This window comes from Myiozetetes cayanensis, unplaced genomic scaffold (assembly GCF_022539395.1).
Source record: "Myiozetetes cayanensis isolate MyiCay16 unplaced genomic scaffold, myiCay2020 scf1, whole genome shotgun sequence".
NCBI classification, from domain to species: domain Eukaryota; kingdom Metazoa; phylum Chordata; class Aves; order Passeriformes; family Tyrannidae; genus Myiozetetes; species Myiozetetes cayanensis.
The window spans coordinates 12,465,341-12,487,428 of record NW_026086604.1 but is presented as its reverse complement, the minus strand read 5'-3'; the positions used below and the strand labels follow the sequence as shown (position 1 = coordinate 12,487,428).

Here is a 22,088-nt window from a genome sequence, read left to right as displayed (position 1 = left end):
ACGTTTTCACGCATCATTTCTTGCGGGAGAATGTCAAGTCACCTTTTATGCCCTCAGGCAAATGTCTCCGACCTGATCTCAGTAACTCTCTGTATCAAAATTGTTTTTCATACCTTGTGTAAGCAGCTGGAGGTTTCGGACTTCTTCTCTCACCTTCAGCTGAAGGACTTGCTGCAGAATGTGCTGTCGCAGGCTTTCCTGGGCAATGCCCATTCGTTCAAGCTTTTTGTCAGTAAGTCTCAGCAAAGCACGGCCTGGGTGCAAAAAAGACAATGAAAAAATCACCCAGGGATTTCCATTAATGCAATAGTCTCACTCTGACAGTGTAATTTGCTACAGAAAAGATTCTCAGCCCTGAAGTATCTCAGTTTGAGGAGATACTGTTTCATCAGTGAGGTACTTCCTTACTGGTAGAGATCTGTGCACCACTCCTGCCTTTTCTTTTGATCTTCTGTATTGTTTTGGTGGTTTTTGAGAGATATAGGCATTTAAAATAGGTATCTTGTGCCATTTGGGACAACCATTTGCTGTTCTTTAGTGTCAGCTGGCTTTCCATAGGCAGGATATCCCCTGTAAGTCTACAATTGACACAGGTGCCCAAGAAGACTCTCATCTCTATTCACTTATCCGTATTACTGTCAAGAAACCAGTAACAGTGGACTTTACAAATTAAATCAATTTAAGATATACTAAGGATGAACATTGTTGCAATTCAGATATATCGAATATATCAGCGTAACAACACCATTTCCCCATATGATTCTGTATTGTATGGTTCAGCCTTCCCAGTATCTCTCAACAGTAAACTATCACAACAAAACAATAAAAAGCCAGAGATTTCTAGCAATTATATCTGAATCATTCCTGAAAAATATTTTGTCCAACTATAAAAAGACATCTGCTCAACTATAAGGAGCCTTTGCAGGCAATCACTCCCAGTTTGTGAGTTATCTTTACTATGAGGTTAATGTTGAACCAGAGTCCAAAGCAGATTGTAGATGTTAAAAAATCAAACAATCTACATTCCCCAGATTCTGCTAGTGGAACTCTGACTCCATCTTTTGGGCATCACTATGCTGTAAATAAACAGGAGAAGACTGTACACTGGCTGAGCCAACACTAAGGAAGTATTTAGACCAAGCAGAGAAATAAAGCATCAAGCAGAGCTTTACCCTAGGAAGAAAACTAAAACTTACTTTCTTTGGCCTTCATCACTGTACCACTTCACCAAGAGAGAAGTTTCTCAGCAGCCCTCCACTGACTCTTGATTCCCAATATTTACATTTGTTATCTAAAGGTGCCCTGGCCAATGCCAACAAATCAAATTGGAGCTACATTGATACTACTTTGAAAATGACATGTTGTTTGGTACACTTTTTAAAACAAATTCAACTTTTTATCTCCTCTAGTTCCTTTTAATTGTTAAAAATTTCTTCTTTGATTTCTCAGGCTTTATTCTGAAACCAGAAGAAGATAGCAAAGAGTAAGTTATTCCCTCTGCAACACAACAGTCTCTGTGCTACCATTACTGTGGCTTTTGGATGAACGGTACAATTTAGCTCATTAGAAAGTTTTACTCAACACAGCAAGATAAGGACCTTATTCAATCTCTTTCCTTACGAAACAGCAATGAGTACAGAATTTTTATAATTATTTTAATTAAAAAATTTAAGATAAATGCTAAGGTTTTAAAGGGGTGCATAATTTTTGCCCCAAACCAAGCAGTTAAGTGTATGCCCTTCACTAACTGCTAGATTTCGCTCACAAGAAGTTCTCTGAAGTGTTTAGTAAAATCTTGATACAATGCAATGTAAAATACTAGAATATTACTATTAATAAAGCAAGATGTTATTGATCAGATAAAAATGACAGTGTTCATAGATCTTCTGCCCTTCTGTGTCTCTCAAGCACCACATACTACAGAGGATGACCTTTTGATGAGGAAAACTTTCTTTGAAATCATAAACAAGAAGAATTCTAAGGGTTAATGTAATAACAAATAAGGAAATTAGTCTCTTATAGATCAATGCCAGCTGTCCAATTCCCCTGGTGATAAAGGCAGCAATAATTACTTCAATTTTTATTTGTCTTATCTCACTAAAACATCTTAAAGCAATTTATAAACGATGTACAACAGTTCAGGAGTATGGTCTGTAATGTCAATCTAGCAACTGAAAGCAAATAAAAAACCAAGTCATCAATTTAAAGAGTGGCAACACACATGTCATCTTAGGGCAGGGAGTCAGCAACAGTAATATGAAAGGACAGACAGAGGCCATGCATCTTATCCAATGCCTTCCACCTCTTTTTGGCCATGGATAGTCATTACTCTTTCCTTCCTCTGGGCAACTCTCTATTTCATATTTAAATTGGTTTTCTACCCCAGTCACTGCCTTTGGAAGTTGAGTGTGCACAAAACAGAGACGTCTATTTTCAACTCTTGGCATGCCAGTTTCTCTGCAGCTTAGGCTCAAAGCACAATGCCGCTGGAAAAAACTGTCTTTGACTCATACTATCTGCAGCAGCTTGCACAAGTTGCCTTAAGTTAACTCTTTCTTGCACCAAATCCAAAGTGACATGTTGAGGCAGTGATGAGGCAAGAAAGCAAACATCCAAATGTGGCATTTCAAGAATGCAGTAAGTATCTGAAGCGTGAAAACTCAATACTCCCCTTACCTTCTTTCCCCTCAGCACTGAGAACAACCACCACCATGCCAGAACTGAAATAATTTTTCATTCTGATAGTAGATCACGTTCTTTGAACAGATACTGCTAATGCCTGGGTCAGTCACCAAAGCCAATTAGTTACCGAGGCCAAGATCCTGATAATCAGCTAATGATTTTGGATGCATCACTGTCTTGTTTCCTGTACTGTACATATCTGCAAGAGTTATCATTTGGTGCTAAGAACTCTGTGTTATTGAACACTGAAACCAATTGTCCAGAGAATTTGTAGAATCTCTGTCCTTGGAAGCATTCAAAACCTGTCTGACAAGGTCCTGTGCTGTACTTGCCCCTGATTGGAGTAGGGGGTTGGATTAGATGATTGCCAGAGGTGCCTTCCAACATCATCTGTCCTGTGAAATAACCTGCATGAAGGATCTCAATCTAAAGATCTATTTTCTTTGAAAAAGCTAAGATTAACAAAGGAAATAAATAAAAATACATAAAGATGGTCATTTTGTCAAGCATCATGGTTAAAATGAGAGAGACAGCTATACAGTAAAAAATCAGGGTAGATATTTAATTTTCAGAAAGTGCTGGATAGAATATATTGTCAAGAGCAGATCATGTGACAAAAGTAATATTTTCTAAGAGTGTACACTGGTCTTTGCTCTGACAGAAGTAGAAGGAACTTGACTACCATCTCAGGAAAATTTCCCAGTACTACAAAACTGGCACTACCTCTTAGGTGTAGCAGCTACCTGCCTAACAGAGAACAGGACATTTTTTTTCAAAAGCCCCTTGACCAACAGAACCATAAAAACTGCAGTGGCAAACACCTAGGCCTTGGCTCTAGCTAGTTGCAAGGCTGGAAATCAAATGTTTTACATAACCCCCACAACTCCCTCAGTATCTGTACACATCTTTTAGCACATAAACCCCAGCCCTCTCATACTCAGGGCAGATCAGCTGTGGAATGTTTGGAGATACCCCAGAGGCAGACACGAAATATAAAACACTTTCCAGCTTAATAATGGATTGATGGCCTAATTTTTTCTAATATGACTTAGCTGCTGCAGATCTCATTTGATCAAGCTGGCACTAGATGAAAATTTGAATGGAGGGAGAAACACTGCATGCCACAGAAGATTAGCATGAATATAAGCACTGGTCCAATGAGGCTGGCACTGGCCCTAGAGCAAGGAACATGGCACAGTCTGCTGTACCTAATCATAAATGCTCACACCTTCCTGCACTGGTATAGCCTGTTGCTCTTCACTCAGCTGCCAGTTCACAGACACACGGAGGGACACCTCGCAAGAAGCCTTGAAAGAACACTTGTGATGCGGGAGAATGGACAGGTAAGAAATGACTTACTAAACATGTAGAAAGAACCAAAGGAACACAGGGAAATGAGAGCACATAGTTAGTCAGAGGCTGATCTCACACAAAACACTGAAGAAAACTATGAGTAACTTAAAGTTGATGAAAATGATAAACCACTAGTGGGAACAAATGATGTGTGTACAGCATGGACAAGAAAGGTGATCTTGTGTCCTGAATACAATTATGACAGGTATACCTGATTAGCAAGACAAGATGTTCGGTTTACTTACCATGGGGTTCAGAACCCAGGAAATGAAGAACACAGTAGAGATTCCAAGGACACTAAAAAAGGCCCTAATGCCAGACCAACAGCTCACCCAGCCCTGTGTTCACAGTGTCAGTAGGAGATGCATTCTGGGAGAGCTGCTGGGAGGGCTACTTTCTGAAGTCATTGCCTTTGTACCACAGCAACATCCAGAACTGTTATACTAGGGTTATTAGAGAGGACACAATTTTAACACCTACTTATTGTCCTGATGTCCCTAAATTTCTTTTTTTTTGATCTTCCTGATACTGTCTGCTTCTGTAGCCCCTTGGGATGGTAAATTCCAGAAGCTCATTGCCCTTTTTTGTCTGTCTTATATTGATTTCCTACTAATTGTTTCCAGTGTTTGCTAGGTCTTGCATTGTAGGTTTTGGTTAACAATTCAACATACACCTGCTGATTCTATTATCTGTAAACTTCAGTCATATGCCTTTTGGTTGTATTTCTGATGGATTCAGCTGACAAACCTAGAAAACCTGAAAAAATAGGAACGTAAGATTCCCTAAACACCTAAATTATGCAAGATGAAAACTTTTATCTTTTATACTTAAATGCTGCAAGTGCCATTTTATTCTCAGTTAATGGATAACAGTGTGCTTGTCTGGTTTTTCAAACATGTTGCTTTTGTGTTTACTTGAAATAGTCTGATAACAGCTTTCCTCTTGCTTATATAGCCTGAATGTTGGCTTCTCTTGACTTCAGTGCTTAAAAACAAGCCTTGCTGGACACATCAAGTAAGACATTTCCATGACAGAGACACAGACATTACTATCACCATTCAGGTGCTGGTGAGACACAAGGATAAAACTCTCATAACATACTCAGGAAAGAACACAATCAAGAATGGGCAGAGAGAGAGGCTATGACTTCACAGTGAGGAACGACAAAATTACGAGAGGAGGTAAGAAAAAGAACAGTCACCTACAGAATGTTAATGGCTTCATGATGGCAGTGGAGGGAGATCAACACTGGGAAAAGAGAACTAATAAACTTGGGAACTGACTTGAAGAGTGAACAAATGGATATAAATACAATTGAGGATGCTGGGTTCAGAAACATCTTGTAAAAGAAGCAGCACAAACCAGAAATCAATCCAATTTTCAGAGCAAACTCAATATGACTTCATGATGCTTTTCTTGATAACCCATCGAATCTTCTACAGTCTTATATTTTCTGCTCTCTACATGAGAATTGAAGAGCACATCTCTCCTTCTCATGCCTGTCTCATTCCTAGTCAATCAGACAAATCAGCCACTTTGTCATCAATGCTTTGTGGCAAATCCACAACTTTTCCTGCAAAAGCAGTTAGGTCTGGTTTGTCTTACTAATGATTTTAGCCCTAAGACTAATGCAGACTCTTGGTAAACTGCAGCTTGCATTACCACCCTCTTTGTCCCATTTCAGCTATCCATTATGTCACTAATCAGGAAGACTTACTTGCTTTAGAAGTAAAAATGGATTGGTTTTTCATGAGACATACCATAGAAGCAAATACATTACTGACCCACTACAAGCATAATGGCAGCTGCCAGCCTAGACAAAGGAGATTTAGCTCCCAAAATTGCTATTGGTAGCTGCCTGGTACTTCTGATACAATGAGCAACTCTAAGTTTAAACAGAGAGGAGACACAAGAGATACTGGTACAGAAATAAAGTAGAAGGAACAATAGTTTCTAATGACAAGGACCAGGAGGAGTAAAGGAGACTATTTAACCTTGATGAATATCAGAGAACTAAGGAAGCTCTCCAACATCAGATCCAGCATTCTTGTGCTTTCTTATCCTGTTTTAAAAAGTAGCAAACCAGTATGAAGCTGTAGGATTTACCTTCTGCTAAGACACATGAATGGGAGAAGCACATGATTCCAGTATGCCTCCAGTGGAAGCATAGGAAAGCACAGGAAGGCAAATTCTCATGTATCAAGTTAGCTTTGGAGAGACGCTTTCATTTGTTAGCATCATCAAAATGATTCTCTGGCTTTTTCTCATTCACTATTTGCTAGATTTGTACAAGACCAGCTCTATAATAAAGTTTCTTAAAGAAAACACTGTCATACTGGTCAATAAATGTCTGATCAAACTCAAAAAAGCAGCTATGTAAACACAGGTACTTTCTGAATATTATCTGCATCCTTTGTCTCAACATCATACCTGTTTATAATTCTCAGAAGAGGAAGCAATGACTATTGTTACTGCTGCCAATAGATCTAAAATAAAATGGTTTATTTCCAAAAAACCCCCTCTCAGGTCACAGTTCTCTTGCACGATTCTGTCCTTCCTCCACACGTCAGAACCATGACCATTAACAGGATACAAAAGAAAAGTAATTCAACATAATATTTAACTTAGCTGCATTATCAAATACATAATTAGCAACAATCAAGACATGACTGTCTCTAAACTGGTCTATTTCTCATGAACTGATTAAGATGTCAGTGTTGCCTCTGTGAAGCTATTTAACTCAGATTATTTAGTTTGGTAGAACTTCCTCTCACCTTTGTGCTGCCTTTCCCAATTCCCTCCATATTCCATCAAATACCACTGTCATTTTCTACTCTCTTAATTTTGACACAGTCCTTTGAGCTATACACCTCCTGTTCAGTGATGGTCTCTGAAATTGCACCAGGTTAGGAGATGTCTTTCTGACATTAAGTTTTTCCTTGGCTCTTCACAAGGATGTCTCCCAGCTAGCTACCCCCAGCTGTTTCTCCGCAGCCATCACTGCCCTGGGGGCTCCTATGCCCTGCTGCACAGGCTCAAGCATGTCTATCAGCTCAGACACAACAATGTTGGATTTATGCTACTGAACAAAATCAACAAACCCGCAGTAATGGGGAAGTCATGTAAAAATTATGAAAGACAGTGAGTTAACAGAGCATGGGTCTTGAATACTCATTTTAGGAACTACATTTTAAAAGTACCCTTACTCTCTCCCTTTCTTCTGGCCATGCAGCTCAAAAGAGTCCAAGTATCTTGAAAATTAATGCTGAAGGTAAAAATCCCTCTCTAGAAGTGAAAGTCTCCTGACTCCCAAACCCTCCCAAAAATAAAGCAAACAATTCCTAATTCTTGGCTCACCCACACATTTTCAAGGAAGCATTTAATTGTATACTTTAATTGTATGGGAGCACCACATATCCTTACATCATGAAATAATAGAATCACTTAGGTTGGAAAAAACCTCTAAGGATCATCAAGTCCAACCCTTAACCCAGCACTGATAAGTCCATCACTAAACCATGTCTCTAAGTGCCACATCTATACATCTTATAAACATCTCCAGGAATCGTGACTCCACCACTTCCCTGGACAGTCTGTTCCAATGCTTGACAACCCTTTCCACAATGAAATTTTTCCTAATATCCAATCTAAATCTTCTCTGGTGGGATTGCTGTGACCCAAGTGCAGGACCTGGCATTTTGTCTTGTTGAACCTCATACATCTGTGCTTGGTCCAGATCCCTCTGTAGAGCCTTCCTGCCCTCCAGAGGATCAACACTCCTACCCAACTTGCTGTTGTCTGCAAACTTACCAAGAGCACCCTCAATCCTTTTGTCCAGATCATCAATAAAGATTAAACAGAACTGTTACAGATACATAACAGCCTTAGCTATCAAATTTTGAATTAAGTACTCTAATGCCTAATGACTTACAGATACATTCCAAAATAACTTTATCCTTAGACAAAATTAGAATACAAATCTCAGTACAGAGAAGGGGTTAATGAGAGACTGTGCATCACGATTACTGGAAGTGGTTCAGTTAGTAATTTACTGTACTGATGGGAACTATATTGATTCCTTACAAGTCTTGAGTAAAAGATTGTTAGACAGTCCTGTTTTTCAGATGAACATATTCAGGACCTGATGATTGTAATAGGAGGAAATAGTAATGACTTGAATTCCCCTCTGAAATATAAATTCAGGCACAAATCATATTACACCACTTTTCAAGTGTACTGTAAAATGTGAGACAACCATTTTTAGTGCTCTCAGGAAGGACCTGATAGGACCCACAAAGTAAATTAAGGATAAATGTAAAACTTCAGCAGACAGTCTATAAATCCACATTGTTTGTTGTATATACATTTGCCAACCTACTTCCTGGACATACAAAATTAGGTATTACCTACAGCTATATATAAATATATACAGACATATAATAATGAGCTTCTATTATAGTGCACGTTGTCCTTTTAAAGAAAAAAATACAGGACTATTGTTTGTTGGTATCTGTATGCTAGATTTATGGTCCCCCTATTCAAATAAACAACCCAAGGTCTTTTTTGTTTGTGAAGCAGTAAGTGAATCTATCAACACCTTTGATTTTGTCCACCATCAGCAGGACACAAAATTCTTCTATTCCCAGTTAATCTGATGTTGCTCAGTGTGCAATCCATTATGCATTATATATCCCATTTCTTTGTTAATTAAAAAAAATCACATTAGATCATGCCTGCTGGCAAAACTCCTGTTAATTTATTCAGGAGTAAACATACATTCATACATTATAATATACAGCTTCTACATAGAACAGGAAAGGGAGACGATTTGGAAAGCATTAGAATCGACTGAAGTCTTTACAGCAAATTCAAACAAGAGCCTTTCCTGTAACTCCCCATGGTAGATCTCACAAAAATCAGGTTTATTCCAGAAAAAAAAGGGATCATTTACTACCACAGGAAAAATAAACATACACGCATGCACACAAAACAAACCCCACACCCATTCTTGAGTGCACAACTCAACTTGAACTGGGAAATCCCTGAAATCACACAGAAGACTATCTTACCTACTGATATTGCTAAAGATGATCTTACTAAGTGATATTTCTAAAGCAAAAGAAGTACTGGAGTTTTGCCTAGAATGGAACTGGTGTGTGCATCCAGAGAAGGGGCAAGCTCTGTGAAGTACATATGTGAACTCAACAAAAGCTGCCATTTAATTAAGTGAGGAAGACCATCTGCTTCTATCTCAGACAAATGTACCCACTAAGGTCTGAACTGCACTGGTATGAAACACCCATGTGCCTGAAAAGCAGGGCCTGTGAGCCTGCCTCCCCCATCCATGGGACAGAAGCTGTCAGTCAATATTTTTGCTTGCTCTAATTTGTTACTAATCAATCCACGCAATAAGCCAAAGGTGCTATGCCACTAAATACCAGTAAAATAACAAGGATAATAAAAAATAATAATATGCCAATAAAATAACAAGGACATGATTCTTCAGTATGAAATATACTGAAGGATGAAGAAAAGTGATCCATTTATATGGATTTAGATGTAAATCATGGTTTTCATCTGGCTGAGATGGAATTCATTTTCCCCACAGCAACTCCCATAGAGCTGTGCTATACCTAGAGAACACACCAGTGATTTGGCTACTGCTGAGCAGTGCTCCCATGGCATCCAGACTGTTTCTCCAACATCTTCCCCCACACCAGTAGGCTTGGGGTGGGCAAAATCTTGGGAGGGGACATAACCAGGACAGTTGACCCAAACTGACCAAATGCATATTCCATACCATATGACATCTGCTCAGATATAAAAGCTAAGAAAAAGGAAGAGGAAGGGAAGGCATTCATTATTTTAAAACATTTGCTTCTAGAGCAACTGCTACATGTGCTGGAGCCCTGCTTCCCAGGAATCAGGGGACATCACTTGCTGGTGGGAAGTAGAGAACAAAACCTTTTCGGTTTTTCCTTTGCTTGAGTGTGACCTTTTACTTTAGTAAACTGCCTATGTTTCAACCTACAAGTTTTTTTCTATCTTCTTTTCTTCCCCCACTTTGCTGAAGAGAGGAGTGATAGAGCAGCTTGGTGGGCTCCGGTCAAGGTCAACCCACCACAGTCACAACTCAGAATGCGATCTCGGGGGTCATCTCACTCAATCTGCAATGCGGGGAAAGCCTCCTGGTTACCCTAACTGCCATACAGCATTTAGGCAAAACCCTACACAAAGAAGAACTATTTGAAACATGCTTAATTCATTTTCTGAGTATCTTTTAATGTCAAACTCATGGGAAGTAAGAAGCACCGACATAATGTGACCAGACAGCTTACTCCACTGCATTGCAAAGGGTCTGTGGGCCATCAGAGGTCACAGTAGACCAGAATCTGAAAACTTAAATTTTTTAATAGGATTTTCCAATCATTACTTTGTTTAAAAGAAAAAGAACAAAATTATTTTTTTATTAAATATTAAAATAAGCTTTCATATCCCAGTGCTGAAGTACATACAGTATTAAAACACTTCTCAGTTCTGTACCCCTAGCTCTCTACTGCTCTACATTGTTATCTGCAAGCAGCTTTCAGTGGTGCTTTCTTCCACACCCATAGAAGCTTCATTCTTCAATTTTTTAATAAAAAATGAAACTGAGAAAGGTTTTGTGTTAATATTCATGATGTTAATAATTCATATTAATAAAAATGGAAAATTAAAAGCAGCATGCTCATAGGTTAAGCACTGTAGACTGTTTCAACTCTCCTAGCCTGAAGGATGAACCAGCCACATGTCTCCTGATGCATTTTTTGCTCTAGCATTTCTCTTTGTGGGTTTTAATTAGAAGCCTAGCACCTGTCAAGCTGCACACAATACCCCTGATGGGCCCTGAACTTACAATTTATGCTGCCCATTTTATAACCTAGGGGAAGATAATTTTCTTGTTGTAAAAGCTACCTCTACTCAATTATATGCACAGTCTTACAGATACAGGCACTAATCTGTTGCTGCATTGCTGGCTCAGTAGCACAACACCGTTTGCAGAGCTCCTTTGCATTTCTTCCAGCCCTTATTACTGTAGCTGTGAGGAGAATCAGGACATAAGGATTTTATTCTGCTGGCCTATTCCTCCTATTTAATACTTACACTTGACCTGTAGAACACTGTGAGGCAACAGTCATTTTGGATTAGAATAAAAACAGATACCTAAGCAATGACTTATTGTACTTAGTTTGTAAGCAACTCATCCCTGTAACAGAATTCAGACCTTTAGAAATTCTGCCTTCTGTACCCTATGCATTTGACTCAACAATAATAATAATAATAATAACATTAATAATAATGATATAACAGTAACATGCAGGAGCCTTATCAGAGGCTGCAGCCTGGCACTGTGGTGAAAATAGAACATGCAGCCCAGCCCCCTGCTCTGGCTTTGGGTCTCATTCTACCAAGCAAAAATAAAAGCTCATTTTCCACTACAAGGTGCAGGAAAATGTTGTGTGGCCTTCTTTATAAAAATAACTACTGCAGATAGGAGCAAGGGAGCTCTCCCAAAAAGAGGGAGACAGCTCATCTTCAAACTACCAGGGGAACATGCTGAAGCCCAGTTCCTCCTTCAGGCCAGGGAGCCTCAGTGCTCCTGAGGTAAGGCTGCACTGACCTTGCTGCAATGCACTTGGGAACATGTATGCAAGGCGCAAGAGCTCAAACCTCTGTCAGCTTCCAGCCTCTTTCCAAGACCAGACACAGAACCTACTCCAGTCCTCAAGGGCCCATCCCACTGGCAGCAGTGGTGTTACACAGCCCTCCCTTTCCTGTGTGCCAGGGAAAGCACCAACTTCCCTGGGCAGGTGGATATTTTGGAGGCAGGATTTGAAAGCCCTCAGCCCGAAGGGGAGGCCTTATGCTTTTCTGCTCAGATCAGGATAATTTTGGGCATGCATAAGGAAGCAACTGGAGGCACTGAGGTAAATTCATGGCTAAAATAAAATGGGAAATAGGATGTTCAGGTACCTACAGGCCTTTTCAGAAACCACACAAGGGCCTGTTCTGGGTGATAATTTAGAAGTTCATTTTTCAGTAGAGATAATCACACATAGGTCCTGAGGTAGGCAAAATGGGATCTGTGTGTGCCACTCACTCTGGCTGTTCAGCAGTAGATTCCTAAAAGAGAGCTTGGGAGCAAAGCAAGGCTATAATAACACTTTTTCAAAATACTCTCATACTCCTTAAGCTTTTAGTTTAGGGACTAATTAACAAAAACACAGTTGGCTAATTTGAGCTACAGCTGAGCCTAAGGTCAGTGGATGGCTTCCAGTGACTGTAGCAACACATAGAGCTGCTTGTGAGAGGAACTTCATCAACATTTTAAAATGGAAGAATAATTTTGCCATTTCCCATGTGATTTGACATAGCAGGAAGGGGAAAAACAAGAAACAAGTGCTGCAAGGTAAACCCAAACTAATTAAAATAAGAAATGAGTTAAATCACAGAATCACAGAATATGCTGAGTTGATCCCACAAGGATCATCGAGTCCAACTCCTGGCCCTGTACAGGACTCTCCCCAAGAGTCACACCAAGTGCCTGAGAGCATGCTCTCAGTCCAAATGCTTCTTGAACTCTGTCAGCCTTGGTGCTGTGACCACCTCTCTGGGCAGCCTGTTGCAGTGCCCAAACACTCTCTGGGTGAAGAACCTCTTTCTAATATCCAACCTAAACCTCCCCTGACACAACGTCAGGCCATTCCCTCGGTCCCATCACTAGTCACCACAGAGAAGAGATCAGTGTCTATCCCTCCTCTCCCTCTCAAGAGGACGTAACTGCAATGAGATCTCCTCCTCTTCTCCAGGCTGAACAAGTGCCTTCAGCCACTTCAGTTTCTTCTCAAGGCCCTTCACCATCTTTGCTGCCCTCACTCCCCAGGCTTTAAGTAATGAGGCTAATTCACAATCAGAGCTATCAAGCAGTGAAATAGGTGATTCTCAGGCCCTTGTGGTCTTGAAATGAAGTTCTTGGAAGAGAGTGTTCAGAAGAGCTCAGGTTATTGGGGTCTGCACAAGAGGGAGGCCGCAGGACTGGGGGGGTGAGATTCAGCATGCCATAAGGCCTTGGAAAAAAAGTGTGGGAAAGAGTAAAAGGAAGAAAAAGAAATTTATATAAACCAAAGAACTACCACTAAACTCCCAAACCTTGGGAAGTATTTGGTTTTTTTTCTTTATTTTATGTTGTCTTTCTGATAGCTTCAGTGGGTTTTCTTTCTATTATAAATTAATTTATTCCTTTCAGAGAGAACAGTAAACGTTAAAGCACTGTATTACGTGTGAATTTTCAGTTACACCTCGCATTTAAGAAAGAGTACATGGAGAGGACACACTGAACACATGACATGATCCACCTTTAAGTCTTTTTGTTAAAGAGGCACTAAATTGAACAAACACTAATCAACCAACAAAATCAGATTAGAGAAAAAACAACAGCTGTGGCTAGTGAATGTATTAAAAACCTTATGGATAATTTGCATATAATAATTTATACAGAGGAAGAAGACTAGAATGTATCATCACAGAAATTTTTTGCAGTAATACTGAAGACTAATTCTCTAAGCAGACCAAAAGAGCAGATGACACACTGCTTAAGCACAGTTTTTTTACTTACAGAATATGCATTAGGTACCAGTGGCACACTAGTTAAGTCTTGGGTGAGACACTTTCCTGATGGAAAGACAGACTATTCTGACAGGTGCTTTCACTCGTGTCAAAGCTCAGACACAAATACACAAAATCATTTTTTCCACTGGTTTACACACACACACAAAAGAACACAGAAAAGAAAAACATCTGTCAACAAGGGGAAGTGCTGGATTCTGCACCTGGAATGGGGCAACCCTGGGTGTTCATACAGACAGGGGAATGAGATGGTGGAAAGCAGTGCCATGGAAAAAGACCTGGGGGGCCTGGTCAACAGTAAGTTGAATATGAGTCAGCAGTGCCCTGGCAGCCAGGAAGGCCAACTGTGTCCTAGGGGGTATCAGGCAAAGCATCATCAGCTGGCTCTGCACTGGGGCAGCCTCACCTTGAATATTGTAGCAGTCTGGGACACTGCAATATAAGAAAGATATTAAGCTGTTAAACAGAGTCCAAAGGAGGGTAGCAAAGATGGTGAAGGGCTGTGAGGGGAAGCCGTATGAGGAGCAGCTGAGGACATTTGGTTTGTTCAGCCTGGAGAAGAGGAGACTGAGGAGAGACTTCATTGCAGTTACAACTTCCTTGTGAGGGGAAGAGGAGGGGCAGGCACTGATCTCTTCTCTGTGGTGACCAGTGACAGAAACCAAGAGAATGGTCCGAAGTTGCATCAGGGGAGGTTCAGGTTAGATATTAAAAAGGTTCTTTCTCCAGAGGATGGTTGGGCACTGGAACAGGCTCTCCAAGGAAGTGGTCACAGCACCAAGCCTAATAGAGTTCAAGAAGTGTTTGGATGATACTCTCAGGCACTTGGTGTGACTCTTAGGGAGAGTCCTGTGCAGGGCCAGAAGTTGGACTTGCTGATCCTTGTGGGTCCCTTCCAACTTGGCATATTCTGGGATTCTGTGATCAGTAAAAACTGGCAAAAACTTTCCTAAACCACAAGAGTCTAGAGAATGTTTTCTAACCCTGAGCCACAAATTTAATCCTCAGTCAAGTACTAAATTGTTTATCTTCATCTCCATTCATTAGCTTCCACTCAGTCTTCAGAACAAATGCAAAATCATTTTAGGGTTAGTTTCAAATGTAATATTGGTTATGCACAAAACACAATTTCTTGCTTCCACCTAATAAATAAACATTTAGGCTTAAAATTCTTTCCAGGGTTGTAGATACACATCTTGTGAAACTCCAGCAAGTAACAATATTCACACAGAAAGATCTGAATAGCAGCAATACAACCCCAAAAAGCAACAACAGATACTAAGAAATTGTTTACTTCATCTTCCAGTGTATATTTAAATTCTAAACCAAATATCCAGATCTGTAAATACTCTTCACTCAATTCATTTTTATTTCTTCTGTAACATTCTCCTTTGAGTTCTCTTTGTGATACACATTGTGCTTGCTTTTCTTTACCATTTTTTTTCTATTTTCTTCCCATTAGGACAAGTTCTTTTCTGCAGTTTTCTCTGCAGAATGCAAAGCTTCCCTGGTTAAGCCATATGTTGTGCACCATGTAAGCACTGACAGTATGAAATCCTGTCCATAGCCCAGAATTAAATCAGCTGGATGGTAAGCAGGATCACAGCTGTCTATAGATTGAAGTATCAATTACAAATCCTTTGGCACAGATGCATAAGAAGCTGATCTAAATCAAGTAATTTCTACCATGCTCTCAAGCAATTTTCTGGTGACCTTGCAGACGGACAGGCCAAAATTCTTTCTGGAACATACAGCAGGACATGGACACTCCTAGTCATGGCCTCAAGACCTTGTATCTGTTCTCAGCAGCCATGTACTACTTAGATGATAAGGATGAGATCACATAAAATCCACTCACTGTGGTGTAAGAAACATTTTTGATGTTCAGTGAGAAATAAAAGCACCTGGGGTTCAGGTGAATACCAGGTTAAGCCAGCAATGTGCCCTTTCAGAAAAGAAGGCCAGCAGTCTCCTGGGCTGCAGTAGGGCAAAGTGTTTCCAGCAGGTTGAGGAAACTTTCCTTTCCCTCTACTTGACCCTGGTGAGGCCACATCTGGAATACTGTATCCAGTTCTGGAATCCCCAGTACAAGAGAGACCCGGACATACTGGAGCAAGTCCAGCAAAGGACCACGAAGTTGATTAATGTACTGGAGCATCTGTAAGACAAAGAAAGGCAGAGAGTGTCGAGACTGCTCACCCAGGAGAAGAGAAGGCTCAGAGGGAGCTTTCCAACAAGTGTAAATACCTGACAGGAAGAGTAAAGAGACAATGGCCACAAACTGAAACAGGAAATTCCATTTAAATATAAAGAACCTTTTCTATTATGAACGTGCTTGAACACTAGAACAAATGTTCAGAAAAGTTGCAGAGTTTCCATTCTTGAAGATACCCACAATTGACAGGACACAGCCCTGGACAACCTGCTCTAGATGACCCTGCTCCTAGCAGGGATTTGGACAAGATGACTTCCAGAGGTGACTTCCAAGCTCAGTGTCTGTGATTCTACTCCATGATGATACAGAGCAGCAAATCAGGCTGCCTGATTCAATTGAGTTAGCATGGTCACAATTAGTAGCTACTGAATACAAGAGTCTTACATAATTTGTATATCAATATATTCGATTAAAATGTGCACACCAAGGAGTCAGGTGAAAAAATATCTACCTACATGGAACCTCCCCCAAAATTGTTCAGATATAGGTGTACACCACCTGCAGAATCCCTCAGTAGCAGCATCCAGACATTGTTTTTCTCTAAAGGAAATGCAATAAGTATCACTGTTAGTTAGAAAGGTAGAAGGATGGGGACTAGTAGGTATGTAAAACATGGGGGATTTTTCAGTCCTTTGAAGCTCACCTGATGTCACACACTCTGAAAAGAGGGTCATGGTTGGTTCCAAGAATGTCCATTCTCCACTGCCATCCACTCCATCAAATTAACCAGTGCCACTGAGGTCCAGGCACTGGACCGTTGTTTGTTCTATCAAATCACCCCAATGTTTCCTGGGCTGATACTGGCGCGGGCCATTTAATACTTACCCAGAAACTCTCAGGTACAGTTCAGGATGAGCAGAGACTGGGAGCTGTTCCCCACAGACGTCATGAACTCAGCCATCCTGTCCTTAAGAGCCCTTAGCCGTATGGGCACAAGTTGTCATTCCTCAGCAATTAACCTCAGTGCTAACCGATGTTTGAAGAAACATCACTGACATCAACACGGCAACATTTCAGAGCCACAAGTTCTCCTGGCAAAACCCAAACAGCTCTACTAACACAGTACATATGCTGCATAAGGGACTGTTCCATCTTAATAAGGAAGACTTCCAGGATTCATTCTCTCTTCCTGAAAAGTAAAAGCATAAGCTGGTTTCTCAGAAATCAGAGATTCAGAGGTGAGACAAAATTATTTCCTCCCTCCTGAAGTCTATGTGTTTATTGGCACAAGCCAGAGCAGCTGTAAAGGATTTCCTCTGCTGTTTCTTACCTGTTCTAAACTTTTAAATGGCTTGGTTTTCTCAACAGTGGAAATGAGGAAAAGCAATGGGAAAGAGTTGTTTGGTTAAGTTTTTAATGGCTATGGCAATTTTATTTAGATTTAATTTTCACTTTTAGGCATTTTAAGGATTCTGCTGGCTTTAGGCCTGTCTCAGCTCTTACTTATAAGAAAGTTATTCCAACATTTCCAAATACCGGAAATGAGAAGGAGAAAGAGAAGAGGTATAAATGACTTGGATACTGCAATTGAGGAAAGCAACACATTTCTTCAAGAAATGCTGTTTCTGTGAAGTCCTGTAAGAGACAATGTGTGAAAAAGAGCCCAAAAAGCAGTAATGTCAAGTCAACAATTTTGGATTACTTCTGAAGGGCAACAAACTGCATATCACATTGCACAAGTCAGAAGAGCTGTCAAGGATTTTTACACATATATTCTGCCTGATTCATGGGGACCATTAATTATAGTTGGAGGGTATGCCTGTGTCAATTCACTTGCAGTTCTTGGGAACACCCTTAATGTGTTCTGCAATCCTGACCTCCAAGCCAATACTGCTTCTGAAGCACTGTCAGGCCACACCGAAAAAACTGCTGTTGGTCTCCCACCTGCAAGTATAATTAGACCACTAGCACAGACTCTACAGGAACAGCTTTAAAGCAAAGGCAATAAAATATCTGAGAAAGGAAGACTGACAAAAATCTGTTACTTCTAAAGACAGTTACCAGGCTTTGGTCTTTACCTAAACACAGTAATTAATGGAATATCAGTCCAGCCTTGAGATAAACACCATGTTTATGATTTACATAAAAGTAAATCACCTCCCTACAACTCTGCAGACTGAACACCTTCTGTGAAGTAATTTCCTCAGCATGGGAAAGCACCTGCTCACTGCTAGCCATGAAGGCCCTGCTATTACAGAGTGGCTGGGTACCAGCAGAGCTGCTCCAGGACTGCTGTAATGGACAAGAAAACTCCCCTACTGTCATCAAAGTGGTCAATACGAAGACAGCTCCTAATGGTTTGTTTTGTCAGGATTCCTGAATGTTACAAAGCTGTTAATAAGAAACATTGCCACTTCCCACTCAGAGTTTTGAGACTCACCACAGATATTTTCATCAAGCTTTAAAGCATCACACTGACCACTGCAAAAGGTTTACCTGAAGAGGTGATGAAAGAGGTTAGAAAGAACCACAGTGCCAGGAGTTTAGAAAGGTCTTGACTTAAACTCACACACATGCTGACAAGAACATTTGAATCTAAAAAGAGAGGAGCATCTCCTGAGATGAGTCCTGACTTGCAGCTTTTTGGAACTGCCAGCCATTCAATGCACTCCCCAAGTTTGCAAAACCTTTCACTGAACCTTACCTAGAAAAGAGAATCAATTCAAGTCTGCCTTAGGATGTCCCAGAATGACTGGGAGAAACAGCTTTTAGAGAGCAGAAGAATAGGTCAGCACACAGCTAACCAGGCTCTTAACATAGAAATGTTTCTTGTTATGACTGACTTGTGCAATGCAATCTAGAGTTTTCTGAAAGCAAAAGAGACCTGCACTTTAATATGCAGTATCAGATAATCTCAGTTACATGAAACAGTCACTATGAAATGAAGTGATTTTAAAAAGAGAGAGAGAGACTCTTATTTCAGATCCAGGAGGGGTTAATGGAAAATCAATGTCCTTAGATAAGAAATTTTACTTGTGTGATAAACTAAAATATTGCTCCATATACACTGTCATGGTTTAACCCCAGCTGGCAGCTCAGTACCACACAGCCAGAGGACGGGGAGGAGAATCAGGAAAGGAAAAAGCTCATGGGTTGAGACAAGAACAGTTTAGCAACTGGAACAAAGTAAAATATAATAATATTAATGATAATAAAATATACTACCACTACTACTGATGATAATACTTGTAATGGGAAAAAACAAAACCCAGGAAAAACAAGTGAGGCACAGCACAGTTGCTCACCAACTGCTGACCGATGCCCTGCTTATCCCCCAGCAGCAATCAGACCCTCCTGGCCAATTCCCCCAGTTTATATCCTGGGCACGATGTTCCATGGGATGGGATATCCCTGTAGCCAGTTCAGCTCAGCTCTCCTGGCTATGCTTCTTCCCAGCTCCTTGTGCAGCTCCTCAGGGGCAGAGCACAAGACACCAAAAAGTCCTTTACTCAGGGTAAGCACAGCTTAGGAACAACCAAAACATCGTATGTTAACTTTATCCTCACACTGAATCCAAATCACAGCCCTGCACCAGCACCTAAAAAGAAAATGAACTTTATCCCAGCCAAAACCAGGACAACACTTACCTACTTGAGTGTGAACTCATGCAAAGTGTTACTCGTAACTGAGGCATTCACACTCTCATTCACATTTTACAGCTTCAATTTTAATCAGCTGCTACTTATAAAGTTACTTTCACATAGTTCTTGTTCTGTATTTGGTATAGGGCCTGCTTCGATGTTATGACAGTGCTTCAAAACAGAAAGACAGGAGTAAAGTCATCAAATGACAAACACAATGACATTTCAGGATATTATTTATTATTTTTAATAATAAAAACTCAATAGTTGTTCACATTAAAGAATTCTTATTGCAGAGTCCAAGGGTGTCCAAAGCTAGAACAGCATTTGCTTAAGGGGGCTAAATTGATTTTCTACCAGTTATATTTCTATTTTCTCAGACTGATACTAATGGCCAGTCTTCGCAAGCGAAGATCCAGGAAAGGTCTTTACACCTTCCAGCCTGTGCATTGGATTTTTTTAGGTGAGACACAGTGTGCGCGGAACTGAGCCCACCCTTTAATCCTAAGGTTCATCTGCCGGGGCCAAGCGAGCTTGGACGGTGGCAGCGAGGTCCTTAGGACGTAGGTGGGTTGCCTTTAAGGGCTAACGAGCTCCACCTGCCCGGGAGTGGCCCTGACCGGGAATCGAACCCGGGTCTCCGCGGTGATAGCGCCGCGCCTTTACCACTAGACCACCAGGGGCTCCACAGACTGATACTACAATGAAAATAAAGCACAGGAGTTGTCTCTGGTGCCTTTCTTAATCAGGTGATACTGTTATTTTTTATCCTTTATTATTATTTTTGGATTGTGGTAAAAACTCACCAGTGGAAGGACAGATAAGTATAACTTTTCTGAGCTTTCCTATCATCCTAAAAGTGGAATAAAGAATTTGTATCACCTCTGTTACATTCAGTCCAGCGGTGGTGTGGCAGGAAGGCAGTGAATACATCATTTCTCCTTCCATTAAGTTCTATTTCTACATAGTTTTAATACTTACAGAAATTGGAAACATGATCAGTTGAGGTAGAGATCTATGCTCCAGGTTCCTCTTGCTTAACTTGGATGAGTTATACTATTCATACCACCACAAGGTTTGAAAGCAATAAGGCTCATCTAACAAGAGATGCAGAAGATTTTTAAGTTATGCATCACACCTCTCATCACATTGTTGAGAGGCAATAGTCAATACAATATAGTTTGACCACAGCTATTACATTTTACAAAGGAACTCGAGAGAGCCCTGGCTGCTCCCTTACTTGGAACCTGCTTGACTTCTACCTTTATAGCTCTGTTAAATTACTGCCTGACCTACAGCAAAGATAAAGCTCCTTTCTCCAGGGGTCAATTACACTGAGCATCTCCAGTACATGACCACAGCACGGTTGCCTGACACACGACTGCGGCCTAATCAGGTCAAAGATATGTCATCTCCCCACAAGCCTAAACTGCACAGGATGGTCACAGCCACACACCAATACTTAAAACTAGAGATGAAATCCTGCCTGGATGCTCCTGGAGCAGGAGAGAACACATCGGTCTGTAAAGAGATACTGCTTTACTGTCTATAGGAGTTATACTGAACTACTAACAAAACTTAGTATGCTTGCAAGAATTGCAAGAGGTATCCATGCCTACTTCATCAAGGATGAATCCAACCCATTTCTAAGTTAACCCATTTCCAACGTGGTTTGACAACCAGATGATATACAAAGTGTATGGACACAGGGCACATTAGAGCAAAACAGTCTGAAGTTGGGTCAAACTAATTTGTTGCCCATGTTAGGGCACTGCAAGAGCAATCTGTTTCAGGGCTTCTAAATAACCTCCTGTAGAAGACAATTACATGACTGGTCACTGTGGTTTACATAAAATAAAAAAAATTTCAATATTCCAGCTATGATTTTGGTCCAAGGTCAGATTTGGCAACTTTACTTTTCTGCAAGCAAGAAAGCCATTGATTATTGAAAAACAGCAAGTTGTGTATTTTTTTTTAAACTCACATATCAGTCTTAAATTAGTAAGTCTTCAAAGTCTTTGGAAAATCTGTTTATAATCATTTTGATAAATTTTTGAGAGATAGTATCAAAAGATACTGCTTCCCACAGCTACCAATTATAACTGTAGGTTTGTACAGGGGAGTGTTTCAGACTGCAATTGTTTATACTATTCTTTTACTGTGGGTAATTCATTGAGGTGCAGAATGGATCCAGCACATCAAAGCCTTTGCCATACAAAAGTGTTAACGGCACTGCAGTTTACAGCGCTTTTTTCTCCCAGATGGATGATCATACTGGTGTAACAGTTCCCAGCAATTCTTGCAAGTCAGCAATAGACTGCACAAGATTTAGTGGATGCTGTTTAGCTGGAGCTTGCTTACTTAAAGAGTATGCAAATACTTGTTTACTACAGAAGGATTCACTCAGAGTGTAGAAAATCATATTCTATTTCGGCTTAAATTTTTAAGACTACTATGACTAAAAAGAGATAAAGTTTCCATCTCTTTCTGTAAGATGTATTCTGACATCTGGCATTCCAGAAAAAGCAATAAATGCTTAGATACTGTAATTGTTATTTTAGTGACAACTAAGTAGCTCTCTAATAAAGGAG

The 22,088-nt window shown here is 40.4% G+C and overlaps 1 protein-coding gene across 1 annotated transcript in view; it reads right to left on the bottom strand.

Moving 5' to 3' along the window:
- SAMD12 (sterile alpha motif domain containing 12) overlaps positions 1–22,088 on the bottom strand; it is a 176,373-nt gene that overhangs the window by 91,126 nt on the left and 63,159 nt on the right. Inside the window, exon 4 of the mRNA XM_050305979.1 lies at positions 114–254. Coding sequence (XP_050161936.1) covers positions 114–254 — 141 coding nt within the window. The remainder of the gene's footprint in view (positions 1–113; positions 255–22,088) is intronic.